Raw genomic sequence first — 12184 nt, forward strand, 5'->3', positions numbered from 1 at the left:
ACACAGATGTCATGACACTGGAACTATTGCCTTTTAGCTACAGAGATCTACATTTCACCGTAAAAATCTAAACCAGCATCACTCAGCGCCACAACAGCTTCACTCAGCGCCACCACATAATCACTCTGCGTCACCACATCACTCAGCACCACCACAGCATCACTCAGTACTACCACAGCATCACTCAGCACCACCATAGCATCACTCAGCGCCAGCACAACATTACTCAGCGCAACAACAGCAACACTCAGCACCACCACAGCATCACTCAAGGCCACAACAATATCACTCAGGGCCAGCACAGGATCACTCAACGCCACCACGGCATCAGTCAGCACCACCAAAGCGTCACTCCGCACCACCACAGCATCACTCTGGACCACCACAGCACCACCAGAGCATCAGTCAGCACCACCAAATCATCACTCACCTTCACCACAGCATCACTCAGCACAACCACAGCATCACTCAGGAATACCACAGCATCACTCAGTCCCACCACAACATCACTATGCGCTACCACCGCATCACTCTGCAGCGCCACAGCATCAAAAAACATCACCACATCATCAGTCGGCACCACCACAGAATCACTCAGGGCCAGCACAGCATCACTCAATGCCACCGCTGCGTAACTCAGAGCCAGCACAGCATCACTCAACCACCGCAGCATCACTTAGTGCTTCTTACTCTTTTTAATTGCAACTTCTCAACATGCTGCACAGCAGCCACACTTCTCTACAGCACAGCTTAGAAACATTGGCAAAGTCAATAGCTCTACCTAAACGCTTATAAGGCCCCCCAATGCATAGCCAATAGGTCTCGCCTTTGGGACATTATAAGTATTTAGTTATCCAGCACAATATCCTTCATTAAACAACATCAAGTGTTGCATGGCTAATCACTTATAAGGTCTCAAAAGCGAGACCTATTGGCTATGCCAATGCTTGTTGTTACCTTGGTAGTAGTAGCCATTTTAAGTGGTCTACACTGGTTAAATTATTCACTATAGAAAAAGGATACATTTTGTCTACTAAATTTCGATAGAGTACAGGAATTGTTAAATATCCTGCGTGCTGCATGAAAATATAGACAGGATGCACTAAGAGAGCAGGATGGAAAGAGGGTGCAAGACTGAGATGAAGGTTCTTTTAATCTTTTGATACAGTAATATAGAACAAAATAGGAACAGCATAACTATAAGTAAGAAAGTGTTATGAGAAGGCAGAAGATTGTGCGATACACTATCTCTCAGTAACTTTTACAGGTTAAATTAATCTCTATATACCTAAAGATAAGGTCGATTGGAGGAAGAGGGGAAATTATAATAAGAAGGCCAGAAATGAAAAAGAGTAATAATTGAAATAAATATCTTTTCAGAAGTTCCCGTAATGCTCAATTATCTTCTTGGTATGACTCAGCGGGACATTGATTACTATCACAAGCTCTACTATTGTTCGACTGGGATCAGTACTAAACCAAGTCCCCTTTGGTTGTGAAATATAGGCATTTTTTTGTCATTTGTTGCGACCGTTGATGCCGTTGGGATGCAGTTCCTACCAGATGTACCTGATATTGGATGCACAAAGACAGTCTACGACCTCAATCCGTGGGGTGTCTTCCAGATGTCACAGTCATGTATATTTATTTGTCAGAATCAGCTTCTTGATCCTGTATTATCTTGTCACTGGGCAACGTGTTATTACCTTAACTACTGCAAGGTTTCTTGCAGGCCTTATTACCCAAGCCACCTAACCTTTTAGTTTATCCTGACAAACTGGTGCTTCGCTCACGAGCCTCCTTTCTACTAAAAGTGGTCAACCCATTTCATGTGGCCCAATCTATCACCCTGCCCACATTTTATGCTCCTCCACACCTCTCTAAATAAGAGGAGCGACTCCACCACCTGGACCCAAAAAGAGCGTTGTTGTTCAACCTTGACCGCACATGAGAGTTCCAGGTGGACGACCAACTCTTTGTGGGGTATGTTGGTTTGAAAAAAAGGCCAAGCAGTGCAGAAGCGAACCATCTCTACATGGGCCATGCGCTGCATCAAAATCTGCTACACATTGACCAAGAAGCAGCCTCCTGAAGGCTTGTGATATCATTCCACCAGAGCCAAAGCTGCGACCACTGCTTTAGCACGTGGAATTCTGATCATGGACATCTACCAGTCAGAAAAATGGGCTTTCTTACACACGTTCACCCAACATTACAGTCTGGACAGTCAGGTCCGTAGAGATGGGCACTTCGTCTGTTCACTCCTGCAGAACTTCCTTGTGTTACATTTCGCAGTTCCACCTCCGAGGCGGTTTTGCTTGGGTATCTATTCTAAGGTAAGGAATCTGCAGCTAGAAGTCTCTATCAGATGAACAAGTTACTTAACTTCGGTAACACCTTATCTGGTAGAGACTATATCTAGCTGCAGATTTCTTACAGACCCACCCATTCTCCCTGCTCTGCAAATGTATTTCTAGTGACAGGACTGATCCCTTTCAGGGTCCACGTTTTTCAACACCAGTGGTCAGTGTTATTCTTGGCTTCGCAGTTCTGGCATGGAAAGTTGTGAAAAGAAACTGACGTCAGCACGCCTATATAGGTGCCGCGAACGTCACTTCCAGCGCAGACGATGCCGACGATGCACGCGGAGCCGAATGACACCACCTACCAGCACACAGGGGTATTGCTCACGAAAAAACTTCTGGATCCAGCCTGATGCCTGGGAAAATTCTAAGTTAAGGAATCTGCGGCTACAAGTCTCTATCAGATATATGTTATGGGAGATGTGTGCCAGATGCCAGCTCTATATTTTCATTGCCAGCCAGCAGGGAAAATGGTTGGAGTTCCTCACTTCTTCTTTAGGTCTGGCATCAGCCTAGACCTTTTGATTTCACTAAAATGATTTGTATATACTATATTTACTTACAGGGGCTTTCAACCAGCCCTCTTCATCTATTGGTCTATTTCCGTGCCATTCAAATTTTTCTTCCACTCTGTACAGCATGAATAAGTGGGTCAACCCACTTCAGCCACTGGCTAACTTCATTGTGAGTGATTGCATTCTGCCCTTTCACAAGGAGTACATCCACACATGAAGTGGCTCCATTTGATGCTCGTGGCTACAAAAGCAATATGTGTTTTTTAGAGTAAAAACATTTTTTTGCTATTAGACAATGTTTTTTATGTATTCTCAAGGACCCCAGCAAAATAGTTTTTAAAAAACCATGACAAGCTTTGACAATGCCAACACGATACCAGAAGATGTCACACATAATAGTCTTTCCAATGCTTGTGTAACATAACAGTTGCTTTGAAGCTCAAGGTAGGAAGATGGCAATTTAGGAAATATAACTTCGGCTCTAGACAGCTTCTTGTCCTCTTTTGCATAGCTCCATTGTATCTCTAAATAGACACATTAGGATACCCAATGGAGCCAAGACAGCGGTGACGGAAAACTGACAGGGACAATTCTGATACAACGGTAAACTTCAGGAAACGTGGGCCAAGGATTTTTTGAGATATGAAATAATTAAAAGCTTCTCCTATGGCCCTGTGCTTCCTCCCCACTAGAAGGCCCACACGCATCAAGTGGCACTCAAAAAATTACAAATTTATGAATAGAGCCTGTCCTTTGCAAGGGACAATGTGTACACCAGAACTGTCCAATTGTGAATCACTAGGCCGGTTTAACATTTTCACAATAAAAACAGACTATATAAATGATTACTATTTAAAGTTAATATAGGTATATGTATCTTGTGTATACCTTGGAAATGTGGTAGGGCTTGGCCCTCAAGTCCCAGTGTCAGACATCTCTGCTGTAGACATACAAATTCACAAGACGAGCAGTTATCTGGGTTCCCTACACTGAGACGTTGCACCATGGTTGAAAGTGGGCCTTCGACTCCCTAATTGTTAGAAAATTCTCTGGAGGAAGAAAAGTTGAGGCTGTGGCTTATGTTCATTGCTACATGGATGACATATGGCTTCTCACTGATGACTTGGGTTGGCAGATGGAGAATCCAAGAGCATATCACTATCTAGTCCTTAGACCTGATCATCCAGTTGTCTTGCAACAGGTACAAGTGTATGCATGGGCGTGGTGCCAATAAGCTGACATCATAAATAATCAAGACTGTTGGGGTGCCCTTTCAAGGTTCACTCATACTGACGGGCTTCGGTTTGTATTGTAAAAGTATACTGCCCTCGCTCAACCTTCATTCCTGCAATATTTTAATGGCTTTCTCATTCTGGGATGCAGAAGAGGGTGTCTCGCAGGACCACTCAATGATGAAGCCAAGCCTTTGTCAGCACTGCCCAAAGTCAACATCATGATCTTGTTGTACTTGTAGAGTTCAGGATGAGTGTCAGAATTGTAGGTGAGCTCTCTTTTAGTAATTTGTTACGCCCTTATTTCTGATCGCTATCCACAACCTGAGAAATATGGGCACATAAGAAGTGAAATATACCAGTTTGCCTCACCTTATTTGGTCTACCTACATCCTCAAGGCTTCTATCATTGCAGCACTTCTACAGGAAGGAGCGGATAAGGACACCACAGGGTTTCCACCATAACCTAGTGCCAAATCATCACCTCAAACATTTTTCCATATGATGTCTGAGATGGTCACATTAGTTATCTCTTGTTTTGCATGTGCATGGTATGTTTGTGTTTATCTGCCTTTCTCCAGTGACTTTGTGTTTCCTTATCTCCATCACATATAAGTGTTTGCCTGTGACTATGCCTATCTCTTTCCCCTGTTAGTTTGTGCCTGTTGTGGTTTGCGTATGCCTGCACATGGTCTGCCTGCCCCAAGTTAGTATTTTGTTTCCTTTTACGGTGTGTCAGCCTGCGTTGTGGTGTTTGTTTACATGTTTCCTGTTCGTGTCAACTCTTTTCCTTCTTTTGTTCAAGGGTAGTGGCTCAGTGCTAGGATGCAAATGGCCAAGGTTGGCCCCTGAAGCTTGGCTCACAGACCTTGAGGCAACTCGCCCATCAGAAACTATTGACCTAGAACAAGCACAACAAAATTGGTCAACCTGGTTGAACGGAACTGTGGCTAAGAACTTTAGGAAACCAGGACCAATTAAATCTAACAACTCCAACAGGTCCTTCTGGTTCAGCCCTCAGTTGGTCGCCCAAAAGAAAAGCTGTAAAAAGCTAGAGAGGAACTGGAGGAAGACGTATGCCCCAGAGCTCAGAATAGCATATAAGGCAGCAATTTAGCAATACCATAAGAATATTAGGAAAGCACAAGCTACTTTTTTTGAAGAAAACATAGAGAGGTCCGCAAACAGCTCGGAGGAGCTGTTCAAGATTTTAAAATCGCTCACAATGGTTAAGTCAGGCACCCACATCACTCAACACTCAAAAGAAAGATGTAATGAGTTGGTCACGTTTTTTAAGAACAAGGTGGAAAAGATCTATAATTCCTTTCATTCTAACCAGAGGCTGCTGTTACCAGCAACCATAGCCCCTAAGAGCATGTATGTTCTTCCTACTAGCATAGAGCAGCACACTACTCTCTCTCCCCCAACCATGGTTTAGTTTCCCAAACTAAGCAAAGAAAAGGCTGGCTCCCCTCTTCGGAACATCAAATCTGGGTCTCCCATAGACCCAGCTCCACCCCACATTCTCGACCAGGGGGGAAACTGTGTTCTAACTCAACTCACCAGCCTTATCTCTCTATCTTTTGAAAAAGGGAAAGTACCTAAAGAGTGGAAGCATGCCATTGTAAAACCATTGTTAAAAAAACCTCAACTAGACCCCGCGGTTATGGCAAACTATCGCCCGATCTCATTACTGCCCATTTTGGGAAAGATCGCGGAGAAACATGTGAATAGTGCCATCTCACAGTTCCTGGAAGACCATGGCATTCTACACAAGACCCAGATGGGCTTTTGGCCAGAGCATAGTACGGAGTCAGCTTTACTCTCTGTCACCGAAAAATGTAAAAGTATTCTAGACAAAGGAGGGGCCGCTGCTATTGTACTATTAGACCTTAGCACGGCCTTCGACACGGTAGACCACAAAATCCTTGTCAATAGGCTCGAAACAGTTGGGATTAGAGGTACAGCCAACAAGTGGGTGGCCTTGTTTCTGAGCGACAAATCCTTGTAGTGTATGGAGGCCGGCATTCTGTCAGACACTTTTTCAGCCCCTTGGGGAGTACCTCAAGGATTCTCTTTGAGTCCAACTCTCTTTAATGTCTATATGAGCCCACTGGCTCAGTACAAGAGTTTGGACTCTCCATTCTGTCATATGCTGATGACACACAGTTAGTGGTGTCAATTGCCGAGTGCCTTAACCCTTTCGATGCGCATGACGGAGAGGTTCCGTCATGTGCATCGGTCGCGCTGTGCGTATGACGGAACCGCTCCGTCACGGCCCCGCCCGTGCAACGAACCTTCAGCACGGCGTGGTAATCCGCGCCGCGCTGAAGGGGTTAACTCCAACCATAGGCAACTGACCCCGTGTTTGGAAAAAATTGGGACCTGGATGGCGGATTGCAGTCTTAAGCTGAACGGGGACAAAACCGAGCTTATGATCCTGGCCAGCAATTTTAACCCTTGCTTAGAGATCCCCTGGCCAGCAAACTGGGGCCGCCCCCCAACCCGAAATGCTCCATAAAAAACCAGGAGATGTGGCTCGATCAGAACTTAACTATGGAGACACAAGCCAAAAAACTGGCGGGTACATGCTTTGGTATCCTCCAGATGTTCAGGAAAATTCTTGGCCTTCTCCCAGAGAACTCAAGAAGGACAGTGGTACAAGCCCTGGTGGTACCGAGACTTGATTATGGAATCGTGCTATACCTTGGGTCACCTAAATACGTCACCGATAGGTTACAGGTTGTACAGAACGCGGCAGCTAGACTACTTCTTAATATACCTAGGAATCAGTCAGCTAGAGCGGCATTGAAAGAGTTACACTGGTTACCAGTCCAGACCAGGATTAAGTTCAAATCTCTCTGCTTGGCACATAGAGCCATGTATGGGAGAGGCCCAGCTATGCTGTGAACTCTGATCTCCCCCTACTTACCTCGCCGCTGTCTCAGATCAGGCTTGAAATTTTTGATGACCACTACAAGAATAAAGAGGTCAAGGTGGGGAGGAAGGTCGTTCGCACATCTGGTGCCCAAACTCTGGAATAGTATGGACCCAGAGTTGCGACTGATTGAAAACGAACAGTCCTTCAGAAAGAAACTCAAAACCTGGCTGTTCCCCTAAACGCTCACTCCAGACAGCTGTCCTTACCTGTTATAGCGCTGACATGCGCTCTATAAATCCCTAAACCTGTTAATATATGTCTGCATATGTAGCGGTGTGCCTTGGCTTGTATTTCCTGCAAATAGGTCTTCATGTACATGTGTCTGAATGAGTATGCACCAGTCTTTCAGGTAGTGTCGCTTGAATGTATACATGCCTTTCTACTATCGAAGTGTGTCTCCCTGTGAACTTGCAGTGTCCATTCGTCACTGTATATACCTGTTACCCAATTTATTATTCTGAGACTCCCTCCTACACGGTGTTTTTGTGTGTGTATGTTGTGTATGTTCCTGCCTCTGTCTTTCTGGTCCTGTGATGTTTCATATTCTGTCTAGTCAATGTTGGTGTCCATGTATGTCTCCTATTAGCTTGTGTGTTCTTTATATCTCCAGTTGATTATGTTTTCCAGTGTCACGTTGTATGTTTTCTTGCACGCTGACTTCCCTCCTAGATCTGTCAGCTAGTCTGCTTCTGTCGTTGTGCTCATTTGAGTGGTGTTTTGTGCGTTTACTTTTCTAATTGGGGTTGTGTATTTGCTTAGGTATGTGAGTAGATTCTGACTTTTGCTTTGATATTTGTATCAAGCTTGAGGCATGTGAGGGGTTTTATGTGCTTTCTGTACTAGGAGTTTCTAATGTTAGGTGCGTTTTAAGTTGTTTTGTGAGTTTGGTTGGCATGCATTTCTAGTGTGAGGAATTAGTGGTTATGTGTTTGGTTATAGCAAACCCGTCTGGTGTGATGGTGGGTTTCCGCTTTTGTATGAGTGTCTAACGAGTGGTGTGAGTAGCTTTGGAGTGTGGGCGGGAGGAGTGAGTAACTGTAAGAAAGTGTATGTTTTGGTATATGTGCGTTTACTTTCATGTGTGCATGCGTTACAGCCTGGGAGGTTTTTCGGCGACTGTTGTTTGCTTTGATATGTCCTTCTGGTATGGTTGCTGTGCGCCCAGTCCAAGTCGGTGTAAAAGGAGGGGGTGGGCGCATGCGCCCTGCTCCCCATTCCCCCCGCCCACTCCCGAGTGGTCATATGACCAGCCCCTACCTTGAAAAAGTTAGATAACTACACAGCTGAGGAACCTTTATCCGAGACGCATGGGTGACGGGGGAAGGAACACTTTATCTAAAAGCACCCCCTTCTATGACCCATCATTTCTCCCGTCTAAGGATCACTCACCATTTCCCACTAGCACCCCCATCTAAAAAATACTCCCGTCTCTTATCTGGATATGCTGGCAGCCGCGGCAACGGGAGCACCCTCGTGACATGGTCCCTTCTGGTAACTCCAAGAGGAAACCCTGTGACGTGGTCTCTACTGGCGCCACCAGGACAGACGACCCCACCTCCGCCAAGCGGGTAGAACCCCTAGTCTCTCCGCCCTGAGAAGAGCACCCCTCAAGTGTCACTCTGACGCATTGAGTGGAATATCTCCTCAGAGGAACATCCCCCAGTGACTTGACCCCTTCCCGTTTCAGAGTAGGTCCCCTAGCCGGAGCACCCTCCACTTCGGGACCCTGCGCTGCAGCAGAGCACCCCTATCATTTTAAGTTACGTTATCTCTGTTGTCGCCCGCGCCTCACACATCTGAGGAGCTTCCTTTGCGACCTGTTCTCGGCTAGCAACCTCAACCCCAGTAACATATCCCCACCCCCTGAGAGAAGCAACCGCCCTGACCGGTACAGTCACGTCAACCCCTACTTGACAGGAATACAGCCCACCAAAAGACCCAAGAGGAACTCCTTCCCGCCACAAGGAGCGGTCCGACCTCGGGATCGCCCAACTCCAGCAGCACCTCGATTCCAGCAGACCCCTTTTTGCCCCCGCCATGGACCTGCCCGAGGCGCTGAAGTCGCTGCTAGACTTCATCCCTCCATGGGACGGCCTGACAGGTAGGACCTGAGGAAGTTTGAGCAAACCGTATGTGTATGTCAGAAATAGTGCTTCTGTGCTGTTAATCACTGCACTGGTCTGGCACCAATCCTATGCGGTAGGAAGACACAGTGGAAACGATACTTGGGAGAGGATAATGCGTGTATGAGACCATGAAGACTTAAGCAAGTATTTGCATAGCTTTAATTTCCGTTCGAGAGAGATTTAAAAGTTAATTTATGTTCGTTCTGACCGATGGAGAAATTTGAATACTCGGCCTTTAGCGCCAAAAAACCTTATGTGTATGATTGCGCTTTGCAAGCTCGTTGATCTCAGTATTTATACACACTACAGTTCCTACACTGCAGCATGCAACACAGCAAGAAAAAACTTGATGCAAAACTAGCTGTAGAAAATTCAAAGTGCTTGCTGGCGTTTAGTGTGACTGAACAAAGTATAAATATCAACAATGTTCAAAAGGATGTACACAGTTTTAAGAAAGAAATAGCCTTGTCTTTTTGTTGGACCCATTCCATGCTTTGCAGCAGTCCAACAACTTGGGTGAGTTAAAACCTTCGTGTACATGTAAAAAAAATGTTTTTTAACCTTTTCCGAATCGTTAGGTAGGTCAGTGGACGATTCCGACCCACTGGAAAGCAAGTTCATAGTATTACAATCACACATTTATTTTTATGGGGGGAAAAAGGAACAGGTAAGGGTGTAGGCCAACTATGCAATTTCCAAGCAGAAGAGCCCAAGACACGACACTAGTTTTACAGATGTTGTCTGCAGGAGAGACAGAGTTTATCCCATGTTCAAATTAACTGTCCTCAACCTTTCTTCTGCAGAGATCTCACTATGAAGTAGGAGACTCTATTTTGTCCCAACAGAGAGAACCAACTTTTTCAATTTACAAATAAAATTTCACCAATTCTTTAGGATGCTACGTTTACAGGCTTTTTTCTCTCAGCGAATCCTCATAATACATTCAATAAGACTGGCTTCTGATCGGCTCTGCTTTTAACTCTCCCAGCTTCACCGTGCTGACAGAACCCTTAACCTTTGAGTCTGTTACATAAAAAAGTCTCTAAACTCCAAATGTCACATCAGTATGTACCAGACAACATTATCAGAGATGAACACTTAGCACTTAATTAAATCTAAAGCAATGATTCGGTCATATTAAAATTCACCGAAAAGGGGGTGGGGCTGTTATTCAAAATATTCAGTGTTACAAACAAGAAATTTAAAAAACAACTAAACAACAAGGATCACTATAAACCGCTGACTCCTGTTCCATTGCATGAAATAAAAAATTAGATCAAATATATCACTAAGAAAGCCAAAATCGAAGGGTATTTAAGTAATCACAAAAACCTTTTCTTGAATCCTAAATTTCCCTTGTACAGTACTACACACTTTACTAAAGATCCACAAAAATCCCACCTAACTACCCTGGCAGACCAATTGTTTCTGGGAATGGATCAGCGCTTGTGCTGTTGGGCAAAAATATTTTCTTTTTTAAAAGCTTTCTGCACATTACTGAAAGTTACATAAAGTGTGGATATTCTTAATAAGATAGCGGATTTCTCTTTTGATCCTGACTTTGATTTTTTCTTTTTTTACGGATGTCGAACCTTTATATACCATGGTATATGTATATTTAAATGCCAGCATCCCACAAACACGTGGTACTAGAGTCAATATGGATATAGTGAACACATGCCAACCCTCAAATATAGTTCCCTCTGAATTCCCCATATCACTTAAAAATACCATTGACAAGAAATGAGGATTTATAATTTCACGTTTACGTACAACATACAGTCCATTGACGACTTGGGTCCTAATTACGATGTTGGGCAGAAACAACCATTCTATAAGAGAAGCTTGTGCAGCGGGCGAAATAGTCCTGCAGCAAAAGTTTCCATTGTAGAATGGAGGTTTGCAAACATCCCTGCACCTTGTGGTAGGCACCATGCAGTGCCTGCCACACGGTGCAGCGATGTTGAGGGGGGCACCAGCAGTGGTGGCTCCTCCACTAAGGCGGAGGAGTGTCGCCCCAATGCTGCTGTGCAGCAGTAAAAGAAAGGAAAAATAAAATGATAATACTGCAATGTTATTATCATTTTATTCTTCCCTGCTGTGGTAGCATGGGGGACAGGGCTGCTCTGCTGACGGAGCAAGGGAGGCGTGGTGGGCACACTAAATTGAGCATGCTGCTTTAACCGGCCCTCTCAGACCAGCCAGTCATGCGCACTTTAGCATATTCTCAATGCAGGCTGCATTACAGCTTGCATGGAGAACATGCCCATGCCCCCAGTCCCTGTCTGAGTGCCAAACCACGGCGCTCAGACCAATCACAACGCCTCATTGCAGTGTTGTGATTGGTTTAGGGGAGCCAATCACTACACTGTATTGCAGCATTGTGATTGGCTCAGGGAGACCTGGCTGCTTCCTGGTTGACAGAGGAGAGACACCGTGGGACAGAGCGGCAAGGAGGGAAGTTAATTTTTCTTTTTTTACAATTGTACATCCCTACCCTCTCGGCCCCCATGCCCCACCACCGACACCCCAGATCCATGGTGGCTGCCACTGGGCACCAGGCCCCATTGCAGAGAAGAAAGGGGCCCTGCTAGGGCCCCCCAAAGACACTTTCAGTCTTCCTTTTCATGTCAGAAAGTCCGACATAGAATGGTTGTCGGAAACTGCCATCAGAATGCCGATGGCGGAGCCGAGCCTGGCTCCGCCGTCATTAGGGGATTATGGTGTGTTTTGACATACCAACTGGCTCCTTGAACCAGTCGGAAGCGCCGCGGACAGCCCCTCTGCCCGATGCCTCTGCGCAGATGCAGATGTCGGAAGGACCTCAACCGACTATTGTTTAGTTGCGGTCTTTCCGACATCTTAATCAGCCCCTTAGTCCTCCACCTAGTACTTTGGGCATTACACTATTCCGTAAGCAGACAGAACAGACTACTTTATCACAATGTTCAAGCAATCATTCTACAGCATTGAAAGATAGTTTTCTTTATGATCAGTTCCTTAGAAT

The 12184-nt window shown here is 45.2% G+C and overlaps 1 protein-coding gene across 1 annotated transcript in view; it reads left to right on the forward strand.

Annotated features, from left to right (window-relative positions):
• The first annotated feature begins 8291 nt into the window (after positions 1 to 8291).
• TEF (TEF transcription factor, PAR bZIP family member) overlaps positions 8292 to 12184 on the forward strand; it is a 127802-nt gene continuing 123909 nt past the window's right edge. Inside the window, exon 1 of the mRNA XM_085601205.1 lies at positions 8292 to 9152. Within this exon, the coding sequence (XP_085457331.1) occupies positions 9089 to 9152 (64 nt within the window). The 5' untranslated portion in view covers positions 8292 to 9088. The remainder of the gene's footprint in view (positions 9153 to 12184) is intronic.

This window comes from Triturus cristatus, chromosome 4_2 (genome assembly GCF_964204655.1).
Source record: "Triturus cristatus chromosome 4_2, aTriCri1.1, whole genome shotgun sequence".
NCBI classification, from domain to species: domain Eukaryota; kingdom Metazoa; phylum Chordata; class Amphibia; order Caudata; family Salamandridae; genus Triturus; species Triturus cristatus.